The sequence below is a fragment of the Somniosus microcephalus genome, chromosome 5, assembly GCF_052327205.1.
Source record: "Somniosus microcephalus isolate GS21.2 chromosome 5, FLI_Smic_1.0, whole genome shotgun sequence".
Lineage (NCBI taxonomy): Eukaryota > Metazoa > Chordata > Chondrichthyes > Squaliformes > Somniosidae > Somniosus > Somniosus microcephalus.
In genome coordinates, this window is record NC_140991.1 from 9,159,879 (window position 1) to 9,184,901 (window position 25,023).

The window sequence follows — 25,023 nt, forward strand, 5'->3', positions numbered from 1 at the left end:
ACTTCAGTGGCTGTGAAAAGCTTTCAGATATCCTGAGGATGTGAAAGGCGTTATAGAAACGCAAGCCTTTCTTTCAGGTTGCAATCTGATCTCTAACCAGAATCCATTGCTTTGCTCACCGGTCACATTGACCTCATGATAAGCTTCGAGCCAGGCCTCCATCCCAATCATGTCGTACTCGTTGAATAGGAAGATGATGTCTTTGGCCCAGTGTATCTGACCTGTGGGATAAACAGTGTTAGAAACAGCGACACTGCTCCTATAGAGCACTTGATGTGGGAGCCAGTAACCAAGGACCTCACAGTGCCATCACCCGGGAGTGAGTCAAAGGCAGGTCTCTTTCCAGAGGTTCGGCTGTCTTTGACTCAGTGTATCTGAGATGGCACAAACAGTATTCTGTGCATAAGCACTGCACCAATTCAGGGGCGCAGCCATTTCACCCAGTGCCAGAATTGGCTCACCACATAAAGAACCATAACGGTGGTGTAGTGGTCAGGTACAGCACGAGTTAGATATAGAGTAAAGCTCCCTCTACACTGTCCCATCAAACACTCCCAGGGCAGGTACAGCACGGGTTAGATACAGAGTAAATCTCCCTCTACACTGTCCCATCAAACACTCCCAGGGCAGGTACAGCACGGGTTAGATACAGAGTAAATCTCCCTCTACACTGTCCCATCAAACACTCCCAGGGCAGGTACAGCACGGGTTAGATACAGAGTAAAGCTCCCTCTACACTGTCCCATCAAACACTCCCAGGGCAGGTACAGCACGGGTTAGATACAGAGTAAAGCTCCCTCTACACTGTCCCATCAAACACTTCCAGGGCAGCTACAGCACAGGTTAGATACAGAGTAAAGCTCCCTCTACACTGCCCCATCAAACACTCCCAGGGCAGGTACAGCACGGGTTAGATACAGAGTAAAGCTCCCTCTACACTGTCCCATCAAACACTCCCAGGGCAGGTACAGCACGCGTTAGATACAGAGTAAAGCTCCCTCTACACTGTCCCATCAAACACTTCCAGGGCAGCTACAGCACAGGTTAGATACAGAGTAAAGCTCCCTCTACACTGCCCCATCAAACACTCCCAGGGCAGGTACAGCACGCGTTAGATACAGAGTAAAGCTCCCTTTACACTGTCCCATCAAACACTCCCAGGGCAGGTACAGAACGGGTTAGATACAGAATAAAGCTCCATCTACACTGTCCCATCAAACACTCCCAGGGCAGGTACAGAACGGGTTAGATACAGAGTAAAGCTCTGTCTACACTGTCCCATCAAAGACTCTCAGAACAGGTACAGCACAGGTTAGATACAGAGTAAAGCTGCCTCTACACTGCCCCATCAAACATTCCCAGGGCAGGTACAGCACAGGTTAGATACAGAGTAAAGCTCCCTCTACACTGTTCCATTAAACACTCCCAGGGCAGGTACAGCATGGGTTAGATACAGAGTAAAGTTCCCTCTACACTGTCCCAACAATGTATTTTAACTCCAAGCCAGGAGCTCACCCACTTGCACCATTGTGACATTTCCATTTCCCACACTGGGTGTTTCTATTGTGGGTTGATGCCAAGTTGTAACTGGAGGTCTCTTGAGCATCCCCAATTTTCATCGCTCCACCATTGGCGGCCGTGCCTTCTGTTGCCGAGGCCCTAAGCTCTGGAATTCCTTCCCTAAACCTCTTTGCCTCTCTATCTCTCTTTCCCCCTCTAAGACGCTCCTTAAAATCTACCTCTTTGACCAAGCACCTGCCCTCGTCTCTCCTTATGTGGCTAGGTGTCAACTTTCTTCTCTGATTACGCTCCTGTGAAGCGCCTTGGGAAATGTTTTACTATATTAAAAAGGAGCTGTATAAATACAAGTTGTTGTTGGATGGAGACGGACAAACCCATCTCACACAGAACCCTTACAGCGAGCGTCCAGGGGTGATTCTCAGCCCCATCAGTTCGGACTGTTTTACAGGTGGAAGTTGTTTCCTGCGCACCCAGGGACGCGGAGGCCAGTTGTGGTGCGACAGCTGTGGCCCAGCGGGTTAGGCCACTTGCGGGTTGGTAGAAGATGAACTGAACGGACTTTGGGCTTTGTGCGTCTGTTCCTATCAGCCAATCCAGCTCAAACCTGGGACCTTCCAGCTCTGCTCACCTCAGCACCACACAGGGTGGAGGCCGTCCCTGCCGAGGCTCGAGGGGAGCCGACACATTAAAGCCCAGCGTCTTGGGTCAGTCCCCGTGCTGCGCTGACCAACCTGACCTTGGGACTTGGGTTCGAGATCACTGGCAAACTTCGACACCAACAATTCCCTTAGTCGCTCGGGAGGTAACTGCACTGCCACGTTAGTGAAGGTCGACTCACCCATAAGAACAGCAGGAGGCCATTCAGCCCCTCGAGCCTGTCCCGCCGCTCAATAACATCATGGCCTGTCTCTATCTTAATTCCATCTACCCGCCTTGGTTCCATATCCCTTAATACCCTTACTCAACAAAAGTTTATCAATAATAACAGAAAACGCTGGAAAAACTCAGCAGGCCAGGCAACATCTGTGGAGAGAGAAACAGAGTTAACGTTTCAGGTCGAAACCCTTCTTCAGAACTGAGAAAAAAGCAGGAAATGAAACAGATTAAAAGGCAAGTTTGGGGGCTGGGAAATGGGGGAGGGGATGAAAGATCAAAAGGGAAGGTCAGTGAGAGGTGAAGACATTAAGAGATATTCAAGGCGAGACGAGATGGTAATAGGACAGGTAAAGAGACAAAGGATGGCTCTGGATGAAGTGTGAAATGCGCTGGCAGAGTGAGACAGCTGCCATGTGGGGGAGAGAAAAAGCAAAAGGCACAAACCAAAGGTGTGGATAAAAAATATATAAAAATATGACAGGGGCCGAGGTTATGATCTGAAATTGTTGAACTCGATATTGAGTCCGGAAGGCTGTAAAGTGCCTAATCGGAAGATGAGGTGCTGTTCCTCGAGTTTACGCTGAGCTTCCGTGGAACAATGCAAGAGGCCGCGGACAGTGAGGTCTGAGTGGGAGTGGGGTGGTGAATTAAAGTGACAGGCGACCGGAAGCTCGGGGTCCCCCTTACGGACTGAACGGAGGCGTTCCGCCAGTCTTGCAAGCTCCAATTGATCCCCAGCCGCAACAGCTTTTATGGGGAGAGTGTTCCAGATTTCCACCACCCTTTGTATGAAGAAGTGCTTCCTGACATCACCTGAGTGGCTTAGTTCTAATTTTAAGGTGATGTCCTCTTGTTCTGGACTCTTCCCCCCCACCAGAGGAAATCGTTTCTCTCCATCTACCCTATTGAATCCTAGAATCATCTTAAACACCTCGATTAGATCACCTCTCCTAGAATCATCTTAAACACCTCGATTAGATCACCTCTCCAAGAATCATCTTAAACACTTCGATTAGATCACCTCTCCTAGAATCATCTTAAACACTTCGATTAGATCACCTCTCCAAGAATCATCTTAAACACTTCGATTAGATCACCTCTCCTAGAATCATCTTAAACACTTCGATTAGATCACCTCTCCTAGAATCATCTTAAACACTTCGATTAGATCACCTCCCCTAGAATCATCTTAAATACTTCGATTAGATCACCTCTCCTAGAATCATCTTAAATACTTCGATTAGATCACCTCTCCTAGAATCATCTTAAACACTTCGATTAGATCACCTCTCCAAGAATCATCTTAAATACTTCGATTAGATCACCTCTCCTAGAATCATCTTAAACACTTCGATTAGATCACCTCCCCTAGAATCATCTTAAATACTTCGATTAGATCACCTCCCCTAGAATCATCTTAAATACTTCGATTAGATCACCTCTCAATCTTCTAAACTCGGGAATACAAGTCTCGTCTGTGCAACCTGTCCTCATACTTTAACCCTTTTAGCCCCCAGTATCATTCTGGTGAATCTGTGCTGCCCCCTCTCCAAGGCCAATATATCCTCCCTGAGGTGTGGGGCCCAGAACTGAACCCAGTTACTCCAGATGGTGGGGTTTAACCAAGGCTCTATACTCTAACTCATTCTTTCCCACAACCTCAAAACATACAGGCAGTGCCGTTCTCACCTTTTATATGGACACCACCCTCCCCAAACTCTACGAGCGCTAACTCCTCCGTTGTGTGGGGGGGCACGGTGCGGAGCTCAGAACTGAACGAAGTGCTCCAGATGCGGTCTTTGTACAGCAGTAGAGCAACATCCACCCCTATGTATTCTGAGCTGGGACGAGGAGGGGGAAACGGTGTCCCAGTGTGAGCCGCCCCTCCAGGTGAGAGAAAAGGTTAAGGGGGTGTGTGTGTGTCTGTGTGTGTGTGTGTGTGTGTGTGTGTGTGTGTGTGTGTGTGTGTGTGTGTGTGTGTGTGTGTCTGTGTGTGTGTGTGTCTGTGTGTGTGTGTGTGTCTGTGTCTGTGTGTGTGTCCGGGTAACTCTCACCTCGGAAGTAGGAGGCCAGAGCCAGGAGCAGGCCGGCAGCCTGGCTGTTCTGCTTGATATCAACGGGGGTGCTGAGGACGATGGATTCTGTGCTCGCCGCCCTCGAGGCTCGGAGAATTCCGTAAACGTTGGTCCCTTTCACCATCTGCATTTTTCAATTGAACAGCTTGAATAAATAATTCCCGTCAGACTGCGAAAGAAGTGGTTTAAAGATCACCCAGCAAAATCACCTACCGACAACACAAACGTGCATTTATATAGCGCCTTTAACATAGTAAAACGTCCCAGGGCGCTTCACCGGAGCGATTATCAAACAAAATTTGACACCGAGCCACATGAGGAGGGATTAGGACAGGTGATCAAAAAGCTTGGTCAAAGAGGTAGGCTTTAAGGAGCGTTCTAATGGAGGAGAGAGAGAGGTAGAGAGACGGAGAGATTTAGGGAGGGAATTCCAGAGCTTAGGGCCCAGGAAGCTGAAGGCACGGCCACCAATGGTGCAGCGATGAAAATCAGGGATGCACAAGAGGACAGTGATTGGATTGACACTCCGATTGCACCCTCCCAGTGACAGGTTCGACAGCTTGAACCTGTTAACCATATAGATACATAAGAGAGGAGATCACGTGTTTTGTCTGTCACAGAATATTACGTTTAAATGTCTCTCACCCCAGTTCATGTGTGTTTTAGGGAGCATTCTGCAATTCTCTTGTATCTCTGTAATCTCCTCCAGCCCTACAACCCTCCGAGATCTCCGCGCTCCTTCAATTCTGGCCTCTTGTGCATCCCTGCTTTTCATCGCTCCACCATCGGCGGCCGTGCCTTCAGCTACCGAGGCCGTAAGCTCCGAAGTTTCCTCTTTAAGCCTCCCGCCTCTCTACTTCTCTCTCCTCCTCTAAAACGCTCCTTAAAACCTCCCTCTTCGACTCAGCTTTCGCTCACCTGTCCTAATCTCTCCTGATGCGACTCGGTGTCAAATTTTGTCTGATAATCGCTCCTGTGAAGCACCGTGGGACTTTTACTACGTTAAAGGCGCTGTATAAATGCAGGTTGTTGTTGTTGCTGTCACGCCTGTCTACACGCGTGTGTTACACTTCCCCGTCCCCCCGCAAAAAAAGGTTTCAAAATGAAAAAGAAATCCAATCGTTGATAATGTGCAGGAAAACTCACCCAGCAACAGAAAATATCTTACTGACACCGGATTCAGAGAGTCTGTCCCCTTGGACTGACCTCGGCAATCACACGTGTATAAACAAAAGAGAGAGAGAGAGAGAGAGAGAGAAAGCCAGGCATTGCGTCCCGGGTTCCGAGCTGCAGCCGGAAATTTGCAATCTGCAAACCAAAGAACACTTAAACTCTGATTGACCTCACCTGGTGTTTACTTAACAACGATTAAGGAAACATTTTCAGGGCTATGGTGAAAGAGCGGGGGCCAATGTTCCCTGTCATTTTTTTTGGGGGGGGGGGCCACCTGGAGCGCTGCACGGGACCCCCTGGAGCGTGGCATGGGACCCCCCTGGAGCGCGGCACGGGACCCCCTGGAGCGCGGCACGGGACCCCCTGGAGCGCGGCACGGGACCCCCTGGAGCGCGGCACGGGACCCCCTGGAGCGCGGCACGGGACCCCCTGGAGCGCGGCACGGGACCCCCTCGAACGCTGTACAGCCACGCAGCTTAAAGGGAATAGTGGCGGAGGCCTGGGATTAATTGGATAGCTCTTTCAAACAGGCATGGTGGGCCGGATGGCCTCCTTCTGTGCTGCAATGAATCAGACTTTGTGGCCTTTCCTGGACCTTGGCAGCAGAATAATACATTGTGTTACATGGTACAACAGTCCTGTCCTCAGCGTGTCCATGAGCACTGCCACGGGAGATCGCCACGATAACTCCATTAATTGTTATATCATGTGATTACCAGCGAGGTAGAAGGCAAACTGGATGGACCTTGGTCTGGTAAGTCCTATGTTCTATCGTCTCAGGCACAGGCATGATGGGCTGAATGGCTTCCTTCTGTGCTCTACCATTCTATGATCTCAATCTAGAAGGCTTATCTATGGAAACTTCTTTTTAGTAGAGTCCCTGTATCTCATTCTTTAATGGCAGACTACGGTAGTGTAGTAGTTATGTTACTGGACCAATAATCCAGAGATCGGAAGTTCAAATTCCACCATGTTTGAGAATTTGAATTCAGTTTAATAAATCTGTATCATGAAGCTGCCGGATTGTCGTAAGAACCCAACTGGTTCACTAATGTCCTTTAGGGGAGGAAACCTACCGACCTTACCCGGTCTGGGCCTATATGTGACTCCAGTCCCACATCAATGTGGTTGACTCTTAACTGTCCTCTGAAGTGGCCTATCAAGCCCCTCAGTTGTATCATAAACCACAACGGACTGCGGCGGTTCAAGGCGGCGGCTCACCAGCACCTTCTCAGGGCAACTAGGGATGGGCAATAAATGCCGGCCTTGCCAGCGACGCCCAGATCCCAATCACTGGCTGTAGCAGCAGGCTCGGGCACCAGTTAGACAGTCAGTGTCGGTCAAATACGCAAGGAAGGAGGAAGGGCAGAAATTCAAGCCCAGAGCCTGTTCCCATGTCCAAACCCATGCACTTTCCCAGCAGGAGGCACCGTGCCGTCATCGGGAGCAGGATCCCTGGCTGATCTTTCTCCTCTCTCGTCCTGAGGGCTATTGCATCAGCAGTAACACGTCCCCGGTGAGAATAGCTAACTCGGCACAGACTGGGGACCAGGGCTCAGCCTGTCCTGGCTCAGCACCACACCAGGTGATGGATTTCATACCGGAGCCATTGGGGGAAGAGAGAAGACCCATGGAGCGACCCTTTAAAGTCTGTAATTGTTGTGGTTGCGTCCAGTCCATAAATGTTACGAGGTCTTGCAACGTACATATCGCTCCCGTATCTCATCCGGGAAGGGCAGAGTTCGGGAGAAGGTCTGGGTGTGTGTCTCCAGTCCCAGGCCAGTCATGGTCTTCACAAGCCAGTCCACAGGCATCGCCCTGGGGCAAAGGAAAGGCCTGCAGTTAGAACAACACCTCGTTCTAAGCTTATATTCACGCTGAAACTCTCCGTGTACAGACTGCGATCAGAGGCCCCTTTCCTGAACCCCACCCGTTCGAGCAGAGACCCCTCCCCCAAATCCCATCCATTTTACCACAGCCCCATCCCGCTTCTGAATCCTATCGTGTCAGATACCCCACCAAGCACCCCAATCGCTCAAGCCAGACCCCCGCTCTCTGATCCTTGAATCCAGCCTCTACTGTTCAGAAATTTCCCTAAATACTACCCTCTCTAATCAGACCTTTGAACTTTACCCTCTCCGATCAGACCTTTGAACCGCACCCTCTCCGATCAGACCTTTGAACCGCACCCTCTCCGATCAGACCTTTGAACCGCACCCTCTCCGATCAGACCTTTGAACCGCACCCTCTCCGATCAGACCTTTGAACCCCACCCTCTCCGATCAGACCTTTGAACCCCACCCTCTCCGATCAGACCTTTGAACCACACCATCTCCGATCAGACCTTTGAACCCTACCCTCTTCGATCAGATCTCTGACCCTAAGCTCTCCGAGCAGAGACCCGTGCCCCTCTTACCCCGCCTTCTTCACATGTCCTGAGAATTCCCGGGCATACGACAGCGCCCTGTCACCGTAGACAAAGTTCTCGTCCACCATGGTGGAGCCCATGGCATTCTCCGACGTGTACATGCGCAGGGTGAAGGGCTCGAAGGCCAGGCCCATGAACCAGGTGATCCCGGCCACATAACACAGGAAGCTGGAGACGGGAGAAAACACAGAGAGCATGACAGCCAGAGCATTCCCACCACACACATACATCAACACCAGGTCCCAGAGCATTCCCACCGCACACATACATCAACACCAGGTCCCAGAGCATTCCCACCGCACACATACATCAACACCAGGTCCCAAAGCATTCCCACCGCACACATACATCAACACCAGGTCCCAGAGCATTCCCACCGCGCACATACATCAACACCAGGCCCCAGAGCATTCCCACCGCACACACACATCAACACCAGGTCCCAGAGCATTCCCACCGCACACATACATCAACACCAGGTCCCAGAGCATTCCCACCACACACATACATCAACACCAGGTCCCAGAGCATTCCCACCACACACATACATCAACACCAGGTCCCAGAGCATTCCCACCGCACACATACATCAACGCCAAGCCCCAGAGCATTCCCACCACACACATACATCAACACCAGGTCCCAAAGCATTCCCACCGCACACATACATCAACACCAGGTCCCAGAGCATTCCCACCGCGCACATACATCAACACCAAGCCCCAGAGCATTCCCACCGCACACACACATCAACACCAGGTCCCAGAGCATTCCCACCGCGCACATACATCAACACCAAGCCCCAGAGCATTCCCACCGCACACACACATCAACACCAGGTCCCAGAGCATTCCCACCGCACACATACATCAACACCAAGCCCCAGAGCATTCCCACCACACACATACATCAACACCAGGTCCCAGAGCATTCCCACCGCACACATACATCAACACCAGGTCCCAGAGCATTCCCACCGCACACATACATCAACACCAGGTCCCAGAGCATTCCCACCGCACACATACATCAACACCAGGTCCCAGAGCATTCCCACCGCACACATACATCAACACCAGGTCCCAGAGCATTCCCACCGCACACATACATCAACACCAGGTCCCAGAGCATTCCCACCGCACACATACATCAACACCAGGCCCGAGAGCATTCCCACCGCACACATACATCAACACCAGGTCCCAGAGCATTCCCACCGCACACATACATCAACACCAGGTCCCAGAGCATTCCCACCACACACATACATCAACACCAGGTCCCAGAGCATTCCCACCGCACACATACATCAACACCAGGTCCCAGAGCATTCCCACCACACACATACATCAACACCAGGTCCCAGAGCATTCCCACCGCACACATACATCAACACGAAGCCCCAGAGCATTCCCACCGCACACATACATCAACACCAAGCCCCAGAGCATTCCCACCGCACACATACATCAACACCAGGTCCCAGAGCATTCCCACCGCACACATACATCAACACCAGGTCCCAGAGCACTCCCACCACACACATGCATCAACACCAGGTCCCAGAGCATTCCCACCGCACACATACATCAACACCAGGTCCCAGAGCATTCCCACTGCACACATACATCAACACCAGCTCCCAGAGCATTCCCACCGCACACATACATCAACACCAGCTCCCAGAGCATTCCCACCGCGCACATACATCAACACCAGGTCCCAGAGCATTCCCACCGCACACATACATCAACACCAAGCCCCAGAGCATTCCCACCGCACACATACATCAACACCAGGTCCCAGAGCATTCCCACTGCACACATACATCAACACCAGGTCCCAGAGCATTCCCACCGCACACATACATCAACACCAGGTCCCAGAGCATTCCCACCACACACATACATCAACACCAGGTCCCAGAGCATTCCCACCGCACACATACATCAACACCAGGTCCCAGAGCATTCCCACCGCACACATACATCAACACCAGGCCGCAGAGCATTCCCACCGCACACATACATCAACACCAGGTCCCAGAGCATTCGCACCGCACACATACATCAACACCAGGTCCCAGAGCATTCCCACCGCACACATACATCAACACCAGGTCCCAGAGCATTCCCACCGCACACATACATCAACACCAGGTCCCAGAGCATTCCCACCGCGCACATACATCAACACCAGGTCCCAGAGCATTCCCACCGCACACATACATCAACACCAGGTCCCAGAGCATTCCCACCGCACACATACATCAACACCAGGTCCCAGAGCATTCCCACCGCACACATACATCAACACCAGGTCCCAGAGCATTCCCACCACACACATACATCAACACCAGGTCCCAGAGCATTCCCACCGCACACATACATCAACACCAGGCCCCAGAGCATTCCCACCGCACACATACATCAACACCAGGCCCCAGGCCTAGCTCACCAACTAAACAGAATCACCGTTCACCACACTGTTCCATCAAACACTCCCAGGGCAGGTACAGCACGGGTTAGATACAGAGTAAAGCTCCCTGTACACTGTCCCACCAAACACTCCCAGGGCAGGTACAGCACGGGTTAGATACAGAGTAAAGCTCCCTCTACACTGTCCCATCAAACACTCCCAGGGCTGGTACAGCACGGGTTAGATACAGAGTAAAGCTCCCTCTACACTGTCCCATCAAACACTCCCAGGGCAGGTACAGCACGGGTTAGATACAGAGTAAAGCTCCCTCTACACTGTCCCATCAAACACTCCCAGGGCAGGTACAGCAGGTGTTAGATACAGAGTAAAGCTCCCTCTACACTGTTCCATCAAACACTCCCAGGGCAGGTACAGCACGGGTTAGATACAGAGTAAAGCTCCCTCTACACTGTCCCATCAAACACTCCCAGGGCAGGTACAGCACGGGTTAGATACAGAGTAAAGCTCCCTCTACACTGTTCCATCAAACACTCCCAGGGCAGGTACAGCACGGGTTAGATACAGAGTAAAGCTCCCTCTACACTGTCCCATCAAACACTCCCAGGGCAGGTACAGCACAGGTTAGATACAGAGTAAAGCTCCTTCTACACTGTCCCGTCAAACACTCCCAGGGCAGGTACAGCACGGGTTAGATACAGAGTAAAGCTCCCTCTACACTGTCCCATCAAACACTCCCAGGGCAGGTGCAGCACAGGTTAGATACCTAAACTCGATGTTCCTTGACCCTCCCATTCTACTCACCACAGTGGTGTGTTCATCCTGGTGACCAGGTCTGTCAGCACCTGCCTGCGGTTTGGATCCGAGAGGAGTCCCATCGTTCCACCTCACGTGAAAACTCCGCCAGATGAAGTATTGGCCGCGATTACACGTGCCCCACACTGAAAGTAAAGAGAAGGAAAGAAAGGAATTGATTTACAGCACAGGGTCTGATCCACCGGGTGGGGCTTCAGTTAAAGCGACTGATGGGTGATCACGCTGCCGGTGTTGGACTGACAGACAGCCCCCAACCTGTGCCAAGTTACAGCGAAGGGCGAGGAACCGGGAGGTGCCTGGTGCCTGTGGAACTCTACCCCGGTCAGAAGGGACACCCACTGGAGAGGGCATTTACTGTGTGTGTGAGTCGTGTTGTAAGTACAGGTGTACACGGTGGAATGGCCACAGTAAACTTCTGATAATATAAAATATATATCTACACAATTTAAAGATTGATGGTGCGGCGGTTGTAAGGTCAGGCACGAACGCTACAGAGAACTAACAACCACTCGTGTGTGGAATGTCCAGAGTGCAATAAACAACCTCAGATAGCAAAGGCACACACAACAGATGGTAGCAGCTAACCTCAACACTAAGCAAGCTTATGCATCAACAGTGTATGCACAGAATGTGATGACGTGATACCCACAACTGTCCTACATAATTAAACCTATAAAAGACACAACACACTTGAAGTCCATGAGACTAGCGTAAGCAGTCAAGACGACACGCTTGCGACCTCCTGAAGGAGTCCCTGGTACGTGAGCATAATCGGTATCTTTATCTCTTATACACTGCCTGTAAGGGGTTGCGTTTTATTACCTCATTCACTTAATTTAATAAAGAGTATTCAATGTTTCCTAATCCACAAGCTTGTATTAGAGGCAATGAAGGTACGACAATATCCTATAATACCCCACATAAGAACAATGGGGATAGATGACAATATCCTGTAATACTCCACATTGTTCTCCTTGGAGCAGAGAAGGTTAAGAGGAGATTTAATAGCGTTGTTCAAAATCATGAAGGGTTTTGATAGAGTAAATAAGGAGAAACTGTTTCCAGTGGCAGAAGGGTTGGTAACCAGAGGACACAGATTGAAGGTAATTGGCAAAAGGACCAGAGGCGATATGAGGGGAAAACATTTTTACACAGCGAGTGGTTAGGATTGGAATGCACTGCCTGACAGGGTGAAAAAGAAAGTCTTTCATTTCTATCCCGCCTTTCACGACCACTGGACATCCCGGAGGGCTTCACAGCCAATGATGTACTTTTTGAAGTGTAATCACTGTTGTAATGTAGGAACGTGTTGTAATAAGGGCGGTGGAAGCAGATTCAATAGGAGCCTTAAAAAGGGAATTGGAAAAATATTTGGAGGAGAAAAAGTTGCAGGGATCTGGGGAAAGAGCAGGGGGTGGGGGGAACTAACTGGATTGCTATTTGAAAGAGCTGGCGCAGACTCGATTGGCCGAATGGCCTCCTTCTTTGCAGCACTATTCTATGATTAGGGCAATGGGGATGTATGATAATATTCTATAATACCCTATATAAAGGGCAATGAATATATGACAATATCCTATAATACCCCACATAAGGACAATGGGGAGAAAGGACACTATCCTGTAATACCCCACATAAGGACAATGGGGATATAGGACAATATCCTGTAATACCCCACATAAGGACAATGGGGATATAGCACAATATCCTATAATACCCTACATAAGGACAATAGGGATATAGGGCAATATCCTGTAATACTCCACATAAGGACAATGGGGATATAGGACAATATCCTATAATACCCCACATAAGGACAATGGGGATATAGGGCAATATCCTATAATACCCCACATAAGGACAATGGGGATATAGGACAATATCCTATAATACCCCACATAAAGACAATGGGGATATAGGACAATATCCTATAATACCCCACATAAGGACAATGGGGATATAGGGCAATATCCTATAATACCCCACATAAGGACAATAGGGATCTAGGGCAATATCCTGTAATACCCCACATAAAGACAATGGGGATATAGGACAATATCCTGTAATACCCCACATAAAGACAATGGGGATATAGGGCAATATCCTATAATACCCCACATAAGGACAATGGGGATATAGGACAATATCCTGTAATACCCCACATAAGGACAATGGGGATATAGGACAATATCCTGTAATACCCCACATAAGGACAATCGGGATATAGAACAATATCCTATAATACCCCACATAAGGACAATAGGGATATAGGACAATATCCTGTAATACCCCACATAAGGGCAATGGGGATATAGGACAATATCCTGTAATACTCCACATAAAACAATGGGGATATAGGACAATATCCTGTAATACCCCACATAAAGACAATGGGGATATAGGGCAATATCCTACAATACCCCACATAAGGACAATGGGGATATAGGACAATATCCTGTAATACCCCACATAAGGACAATGGGGATTTTGGACAATATCCTATAATACCCCACATAAGGACAATGGGGATATAGGGCAATATCCTATAATACCCCACATATGGACAATGGGGATATAGGACAATATCCTGTAATACCCCACATAAGGACAATGGGGATATAGGACAATATGCTATAATACCCCACATAAGGACAATGGGGATATAGGGCAATATCCTATAATACCCCACATAAGGACAATGGGGATATAGGACAATATCCTGTAATACCCCACATAAGGACAATGGGGTATAGGGCAATATCCTATAATACCCCACATAAGGACAATGGGGATATAGGACACTATCCTATAATACTCCACATAAAGACAATGGGGATATAGGACAATATCCTATAATACCCCACATAAGGACAATGGGGATATCGGACAATATCCTATAATACCCCACATAAGGACAATGGGGATATAGGGCAATATCCTATAATACCCCACATAAGGACAATGGGGATATCGGACAATATCCTGTAATACCCCACATAAGGACAATGGGGATATAGGACAATATCCTGTAATACTCCACATAAGGACAATGGGGATATAGAACAATATCCTGTAATACCCCACATAAAGACAATGGGGAGAAAGAACAATATCCTATAATACCCCACATAAGGACAATGGGGATATAGGACAATATCCTATAATACCCCACATAAAGACAATGGGGATATAGGGCAATATCCTATAATACCCCACATAAGGACAATGGGGATATAGGACAATATCCTATAATACCCCACATAAGGACAATGGGGATATCGGGCAATATCCTATAATACCCCACATAAGTACAATGGGGATATAGGGCAATATCCTATAATACCCCACATAAGGACAATGGGGATATAGGACAATATCCTATAATACCCCACATAAGGACAATGGGGATATAGGGCAATATCCTATAATACCCCACATAAGGACAATGGGGATATGGGACAATATCCTGTCATACCCCACATAAAGACAATGGGGATATAGGGCAATATCCTGTCATACCCCACATAAGGACAATGGGGATATAGGGCAATATCCTGTAATACCCCACATAAGGACAATGGGGATATAGGGCAATATCCTGTAATACCCCACATAAGGACAATGGGGATATAGGACAATATCCTATAATACCCCACATAAAGACAATGGGGATATAGGCCAATATCCTATAATACCCCACATAAGGACAATGGGGATATAGGACAATATCCTGTAATACCCCACATAAGGACAATGGGGATATAGGACAATATCCTATAATACCCCACATAAGGACAATGGGGATATAGGACAATATCCTATAATACCCCACATAAGGACAATGGGGATATAGGACAATATCCTATAATACCCCACATAAGGACAATGGGGATATAGGACAATATCCTATAATACCCCACATAAGGACAATGGGGATATAGGACACTATCCTATAATACCCCACATAAAGACAATGGGGATATAGGACAATATCCTGTAATACTCCACATAAGGACAATGGGGATATAGGACAATATCCTGTAATACTCCACATAAGGACAATAGGGATATAGGACAATATCCTATAATACCCCACATAAGGACAATGGGGATATAGGGCAATATCCTGTAATACCCCACATAAGGACAATGGGGATATAGGACAATATCCTGTAATACCCCACATAAGGACAATGGGGATATAGGACAATATCCTATAATACCCCACATAAGGACAATGGGGATATAGGACAATATCCTGTAATACTCCACATAAGGACAATGGGGATATAGGACAATATCCTGTAATACTCCACATAAGGACAATGGGGATATAGGACAATATCCTGTAATACCCCACATAAGGACAATGGGGATATAGGACAATATCCTGTAATACCCCACATAAGGACAATGGGGATATAGGACAATATCCTATAATACCCCACATAAGGACAATAGGGATATAGGACAATATCCTGTAATACCCCACATAAGGACAATGGGGATATAGGACAATATCCTATAATACCCCACATAAGGACAATAGGGATATAGGACAATATCCTATAATACCCCACATAAGGACAATAGGGATATTGGACAATATCCTGTAATACTCCACATAAGGACAATGGGGATATAGGACAATATCCTGTAATACCCCACATAAGGACAATGGGGATATAGGACAATATCCTGTAATACCCCACATAAGGACAATGGGGATATAGGGCAATATCCTGTAATACCCCACATAAGGACAATGGGGATATAGGACAATATCCTATAATACCCCACATAAGGACAATGGGGATATAGGACAATATCCTATAATACCCCACATAAGGACAATAGGGATATAGCACAATATCCTGTAATACCCCACATAAGGACAATGGGGATATAGGACAATATCCTGTAATACCCCACATAAGGACAATGGGGATATAGGACAATATCCTATAATACCCCACATAAGGACAATGGGGATATAGGGCAATATCCTATAATACCCCACATAAGGACAATGGGGATATAGGACAATATCCTGTAATACCCCACATAAGGACAATGGGGATATAGGACAACATCCTATAATATCCCACATAAGGACAATGGGGATATAGGACAATATCCTGTAATACTCCACATAAGGACAATGGGGATATAGGACAACATCCTGTAATACCCCACATAAGGACAATGGGGATATAGGACAATATCCTATAATACCCCACATAAGGACAATGGGGATATAGGACAATATCCTATAATATCCCACATAAGGACAATGGGGATATAGGACAATATCCTGTAATACCCCACATAAGGACAATGGGGATATAGGACAATATCCTATAATACCCCACATAAAGACAATGGGGATACAGGACAATATCCTGTCATACCCCACATAAGGACAATAGGGATATAGGACAATATCCTATAATATCCCACATAAGGACAATAGGGATATAGGCCAATATCCTATAATACCCCACATAAGGACAATGGGGATATAGGACAATATCCTATAATATCCCACATAAGGACAATAGGGATATAGGCCAATATCCTATAATACCCCACATAAGGACAATGGGGATATAGGACAATATCCTATAATATCCCACATAAGGACAATAGGGATATAGGCCAATATCCTATAATACCCCACATAAGGACAATAGGGATATAGGGCAATATCCTATAATACCCCACATAAGGACAATGGGGATATAGGACAATATCCTGTAATACTCCACATAAGGACAATGGGGAAAGAGGACAATATCCTATAATACCCCACAAAAGCACAATGGGGATATAGGACAATATCCTATAATACCCCACATAAGGACAATGGGGATATAGAACAATATCCTGTAATACCCCACATAAGGACAATGGGGATATAGGACAATATCCTATAATACCCCACATAAGGACAATAGGGATATAGGGCAATATCCTATAATACCCCACATAAGGACAATGGGGATATAGGACAATATCCTGTAATACTCCACATAAGGACAATGGGGAAAGAGGACAATATCCTATAATACCCCACAAAAGGACAATGGGGATATAGGACAATATCCTATAATACCCCACATAAGGACAATGGGGATATAGAACAATATCCTGTAATACCCCACATAAGGACAATGGGGATATAGGGCAATATCCTGTAATACCCCACATAAGGACAATGGGGATATAGGACAATATCCTATAATACCCCACATAAGGACAATGGGGATACAGGGCAATATCCTGTCATACCCCACATAAGGACAATGGGGATATAGGGCAATATCCTGTAATACTCCACATAAGGACAATAGGGATATAGGACAATATCCTGTAATACTCCACATAAGGACAATAGGGATATAGGACAATATCCTGTAATACCCCACATAAGGACAATGGGGATATAGGACAATATCCTATAATACCCCACATAAGGACAATAGGGATATAGGACAATATCCTATAATACCCCACATAAGGACAATGGGGATATAGGACAATATCCTATAATACCCCACATAAGGACAATAGGGATATAGGACAATATCCTATAATACCCCACATAAGGAGAATGGGGATATAGCACAATATTCTATAATACCCCACATAAGGACAATGGGGATATAGGACAATATCCTGTAATACCCCACATAAGGACAATGGTGATATAGGACAATATCCTATAATACCCCACATAAGGACAATAGGGATATAGGACAATATCCTGTAATACCCCACATAAGGACAATGGGGATATAGGACAATATCCTGTAATACCCCACATAAGGACAATAGGGGTATAGGACAATATCCTGTAATACCCCACATAAGGACAATGGGGATATAGGACAATATCCTGTAATACTCCACATAAAGACAATGGGGATATAGGACACTATCCTGTAATACCCCACATAAGGACAATGGGGATATAGGACAATATCCTGTAATACCCCACATAAGGACAATAGGGATATAGGACAATATCCTATAATACCCCACATAAGGACAATGGGGATATAGGGCAATATCCTATCATACCCCACATAAGGACAATGGGGATATAGGACAATATCCTGTAATACCCCACATAAGGACAATGGGGATATAGGGCAATATCCTATAATACCCCACATAAGGACAATGGGGATATCGGACAATATCCTATAATACCCCACATAAGGACAATGGGGATATAGGACAATATCCTATAATACCCCACATAAAGACAATGGGGATATAGGACAATATCCTATAATACCCCACATAAGGACAATGGGGATATAGGACAATATCCTATAATACCCCACATAAGGACAATGGGGATATAGGACAATATGCTATAATACCCCACATAAGGACAATGGGGATATAGGACAATATCCTGTAATACCCCACATAAGGACAATGGGGATATAGGACAATATCCTGTAATACCCCACATAAGGACAATGGGGATATAGGACAATATCCTATAATACCCCACATAAGGACAATGGGGATATAGGACAATATCCTGTAATACTCCACATAAAGACAATGGGGATATAGGACAATATCCTGTAATACCCCACATAAAGACAATGGGGATATAGGGCAATATCCTATAATACCCCACATAAGGACAATGGGGATATAGGACAATATCCTGTCATACCCCACATAAGGACAATGGGGATATAGGACAATATCCTATAATACCCCACATAAGGACAATAGGGATACAGGACAATATCCTATAATACCCCACATAAGGACAATGGGGATATAGCACAATATTCTATAATACCCCACATAAGGACAATGGGGATATAGGACAATATCCTGTAATACCCCACATAAGGACAATAGGGATATAGGACAATATCCTGTAATACCCCACATAAGGACAATGGGGATATAGGACAATATCCTGTAATACCCCACATAAGGACAATGGGGATATAGGACAATATCCTGTAATACCCCACATAAGGACAATGGGGATAGAGGAAAATATCCTGTAATACTTCACATAAAGACAATGGGGATATAGGACAATATCCTGTAATGCCCCACATAAAGACAATGGGGATATAGGACAATATCCTATAATACCCCACATAAGGACAATGGGGATATAGGACAATATCCTGTAATACCCCACAGAAGGGCAATGGGGATATAGGACGATATCCTATAATACCCCACATAAGGACAATAGGTATATTGGACAATATCCTATAATACCCCACATAAGGACAATGGGGATATAGGACAATATCCTGTAATACCCCACATAAGGACAATGGGGATATAGGACAATATCCTGTAATACTCCACATAAGGACAATGGGGATATAGAACAATATCCTGTAATACCCCACATAAGGACAATGGGGATATAGGCCAATATCCTGTAATACCCCACATAAGGACAATGGGGATATAGGACAATATCCTGTAATACTCCACATAAAGACAATGGGGATATAGGACAATATCCTGCAATACCCCACATAAGGACAATAGGGATATAGGACAATATCCTATAATACCCCACATAAGGACAATGGGGATATAGGACAATATCCTGTAATACTCCACATAAAGACAATGGGGATATAGGACAATATCCTGTAATACCCCACATAAGGACAATGGGGATATAGGACAATATCCTGTCATACTCCACATAAAGACAATGGGGATATAGGACAATATCCTATAATACCCCACATAAGGACAATGGGGATATAGGACAATATCCTGTAATACCCCACATAAGGACAATGGGGATATAGCACAATATCCTATAATACCCCACATAAGGACAATAGGGATATAGGGCAATATCCTATAATACCCCACATAAGGACAATGGGGATATAGGACAATATCCTATAATACCCCACATAAGGACAATGGGGATATAGGACAATATCCTGTAATACCCCACATAAGGACAATGGGGATATAGGACAATATCCTATAATACCCCACATAAGGACAATGGGGATATAGGACAATATCCTGTAATACTCCACATAAGGACAATGGGGATATAGCACAATATCCTGTAATACTCCACATAAGGACAATAGGGATATAGGACAATATCCTGTAATACTCCACATAAAGACAATGGGGATATAGGACAATATCGTATAATACTCCACATAAGGACAATAGGGATATAGGGCAATATCCTGTAATACCCCACATAAGGACAATGGGGATATAGGACAATATCCTATAATACCCCACATAAGGACAATGGGGATATAGGACAATATCCTGTAATACTCCACATAAAGACAATGGGGATATAGGGCAATATCCTGTAATACTCCACATAAGGACAATGGGGATATAGGCCAATATCCTATAATACCCCACATAAGGACAATGGGGATATAGCACAATATCCTATAATACCCCACATAAAGACAATAGGGACATAGGACAATATCCTGTAATACTCCACATAAGGACAATGGGGATATAGGCCAATATCCTGTAATACCCCACATAAGGACAATGGGGATATAGGACAATATCCTGTCATACTCCACATAAAGACAATGGGGATATAGGACAATATCCTATAATACCCCACATAAGGACAATGGGGATATAGGACAATGTCCTGTAATACCCCACATAAGGACAATAGGGATATAGGACAATATCCTGTAATACCCCACCTAAGGACAATGGGGATATAGGGCAATATCCTATAATACCCCACATAAGGACAATGGGGATATAGGACAATATCCTATAATACTCCACATAAAGACAATGGGGATATAGGACAATATCCTATAATACCCCACATAAGGACAATGGGGATATAGGACAATATCCTGTAATACTCCACATAAGGACAATGGGGATATAGGACAATATCCCGTAATACTCCACATAAAGACAATGGGGATATAGGATAATATCCTATAATACCCCACATAAAGACAATGGGGATATGGGACAATATCCTATAATACCCCACAGAAGGACAATGGGGATATAGGGCAATATCCTGTAATACCCCACATAAGGACAATGGGGATATGGGACAATATGCTGTCATACCCCACATAAGGACAATGGGGATATAGAACAATATCCTGTCACACCCCACATAAGGACAATGGGGATATAGGACAATATCCTGTAATACCCCACATAAGGACAATGGGGATATAGGACAATATCCTGTAATACCCCACATAAGGACAATGGGGATATAGAACAATATCCTGTAATACCCCACATAAAGACAATGGGGATATAGGACAATATCCTATAATACCCCACATAAAGACAATGGGGATATAGGGCAATATCCTGTAATACCCCACATAAGGACAATGGGGATATAGGGCAATATCCTATAATACCCCACATAAGGACAATAGGGATATTGGACAATATCCTGTAATACCCCACATAAGGACAATGGGGATATAGGACAATATCCTGTAATACCCCACATAAGGACAATAGGGATATAGGACAATATCCTATAATACCCCACATAAGGACAATGGGGATATAGGACAATATCCTATAATACCCCACATAAGGACAATAGGGATATAGGACAATATCCTATAATACCCCACATAAGGCCAATGGGGATATAGGACAATATCCTGTAATACCCCACATAAGGACAATAGGGATATAGGACAATATCCTATAATACCCCACAGAAGGACAATGGGGATATAGGGCAATATCCTGTAATACCCCACATAAGGACAATGGGGATATAGGGCAATATCCTGTAATACCCCACATAAGGACAATGGGGATATTGGACAATATCCTATAATACCCCACATAAGGACAATGGGGATATAGGGCAATATCCTGTAATACCCCACATAAGGACAATGGGGATATAGGACAATATCCTATAATACCCCACATAAGGACAATGGGGATATAGGGCAATATCCTGTAATACCCCACATAAGGACAATGGGGATATCGGACAATATCCTATAATACCCCACATAAGGACAATGGGGATATAGGGCAATATCCTATAATACCCCACATAAGGACAATGGGGATATAGGACAATATCCTGTAATACCCCACATAAAGACAATGGGGATATAGGACAATATCCTGTAATACCCCACATAAGGACAATGGGGATATAGGGCAATATCCTATAATACCCCACATAAGGACAATGGGGATATAGGGCAATATCCTGTAATACCCCACATAAAGACAATGGGGATATAGGGCAATATCCTATAATACCCCACATAAGGACAATGGGGATATAGGGCAATATCCTATAATACCCCACATAAGGACAATGGGGATATGGGACAATATCCTGTCATACCCCACATAAAGACAATGGGGATATAGGGCAATATCCTGTCATACCCCACATAAGGACAATGGGGATATAGGGCAATATCCTGTAATACCCCACATAAGGACAATGGGGATATAGGACAATATCCTATAATACCCCACATAAAGACAATGGGGATATAGGCCAATATCCTATAATACCCCACATAAGGACAATGGGGATATAGGGCAATATCCTGTCATACCCCACATAAGGACAATGGGGATATAGGGCAATATCCTATAATACCCCACATAAAGACAATGGGGATATAGGACAATATCCTGTAATACCCCACATAAGGACAATGGGGGTATAGGACAATATCCTATAATACCCCACATAAGGGCAATGGGGATATAGGACAATATCCTATAATACCCCACATAAGGACAATGGGGGTATAGGACAATATCCTGTAATACTCCACATAAAGACAATGGCGATATAGGACAATATCCTATAATACCCCACATAAGGACAATGGGGATATAGCACAATATCCTAATACCCCACATAAGGACAATGGGGATATAGCACAATATCCTATATTACCCCACATAAGGACAATGGGGATATAGGCCAATATCCTGTAATACCCCACAGAAGGACAATGGGGATATAGGACAATATCCTATAATACCTCACATAAGGACAATAGGTGATGGAATGGAATGGAGGAGCGTTAGTGTTGAGGGGGGGGGCGGGTAAAGGGAGGACCAGGCTGGGCTGTGACGGCCCCCACAGTCAAACATCCCGCGGTCACGCCGACCATTTTAACGCGGGCGGGGCCGGAGGGCTTTGAGCCGGACACCGTTCCCGTGGTAATGACGCCGCCTGCGCCCCTTCAGCCCGGGGGGGCCAGGGAGCAAGGCCTCGGCCTGCACCGACCTCACACACCCCGCTCCCGGGTAGAGGTGGATTGCCCTCCCTGACCCCACAACCCGACCCGGAGCCCCACACTGGCTGCACCTTCCACCGGAGCCTCACCTGCCGCCCCCGGACACAGCAGCGCGGCGCACACTTCCGGCAGCCGCAGATCCGAGACCATGCTCAGTGCCGCCACCTGGGGCCGGCAGACTGCAACTACTGCTGCTAATGTTTGTTTAAAATAGATAAATACTTGCATTTCTATAGCGCCTTTCACAACCTCAGCAGGTCTTTACAGCCAATGAAGTGCTTTTCAAGTGTTGTAATGTAGGAAACGCGGCAGCCAATTTGCGCACAGCAAGGTCCCACAAACCGCAATGCGATAATGAGCACTGATGTTGATTGAGGGATAAATATTGGCCCAGGACACTGGGGAGAACTCCCCTGCTGGTCAAAATAGTGCCGCGGGATCTTTTATGTCCACCTGACAGAGCAGACGGAGCCTCGCCTTAACGTCTCATCCAAATGATGGCACCCCCGACAGTGCAGCGCTCCCTCAGTACTGACCCTCCGACAGTGCAGCGCTCCCTCAGTACTGCCCCTCTGACAGTGCAGCGCTCCCTCAGTACTGACCCTCCGACAGTGCGGTGCTCCCTCAGTGCTGACCCTCCGGCAGTGCAGCACTCCCTCAGTACTGCCCCTCCGACGGTGCGGCACTCCCTCAGTACTGACCCTCCGACAGTGCGGCGCTCCCTCAGTACTGCCCCTCCGACAGTGTAGCGCTCCCTCAGCACTGACCCTCCGACAGTGCGGCGCTCCCTCAGTACTGCCCCTCCGACAGTGCGGCGCTCCCTCAGCACTGACCCTCCGACAGTGCGGCGCTCCCTCAGCACTGCCCCTCCGACAGTGCGGCGCTCCCTCAGTACTGCCCCTCCGACAATGCAGCGCTCCCTCAGTACTGACCCTCCGACAGTGCGACGCTCCCTCAGTACTGACCTTCCGAGAGTGCGGCACTCCCTCAGTACTGCCCCTCCGAAAGTGCGGCGCTCCCTCAGTACTGCCCCTCTGACAGTGCAGCGCTCCCTCCATACTGCCCCTCCAGCAGTGCAGCGCTCCCTCAGTACTGCCCCTCCGACAGTGCAGCGCTCCCTCCGTACTGACCCTCCGACAGTGCAGCGCTCCCTCAGTACTGCCCCTCCGACAGTGCAGCGCTCCCTTAGTACTGCCCCTCCAACAGTGCAGCGCTCCCTCAGTACTGCCCCTCCGACAGTGCAGCGCTCCCTCAGTACTGCCCCTCCGACAGTGCAGCGCTCCCTCAGTACCGCCCCTCCGACAGGGCAGCGCTCCCTCAGTACCGCCCCTCCAACAGTGCAGCGCTCCCTCAGTACTGCCCCTCCGACAGTGCAGTGCTCCCTCAG

General features: G+C 46.8%; 1 protein-coding gene across 2 annotated transcripts in view; it reads right to left on the reverse strand.

Annotated features, from left to right (window-relative positions):
* Positions 1-23,815, reverse strand: part of gpaa1 (glycosylphosphatidylinositol anchor attachment 1) — a 38,381-nt gene extending 14,566 nt beyond the window's left edge. Inside the window, exons 1-6 of one of the 2 annotated variants that reach the window (XM_085987279.1) lie at positions 23,726-23,815; positions 11,314-11,450; positions 8,062-8,241; positions 7,352-7,463; positions 4,452-4,596; positions 120-221 (exon numbers count right to left, since the gene is read on the reverse strand). In XM_085987279.1, the coding sequence (XP_085843405.1) occupies positions 120-221; positions 4,452-4,596; positions 7,352-7,463; positions 8,062-8,241; positions 11,314-11,387 (613 nt within the window). In that variant the 5' untranslated portion in view covers positions 11,388-11,450; positions 23,726-23,815. Of the gene's footprint in view, positions 1-119; positions 222-4,451; positions 4,597-7,351; positions 7,464-8,061; positions 8,242-11,313; positions 11,451-23,707 lie in introns of both variants that reach the window. The other variant, XM_085987280.1, reaches the window with a different exon arrangement.
* Between the last annotated feature and the right edge of the window lie 1,208 nt (positions 23,816-25,023).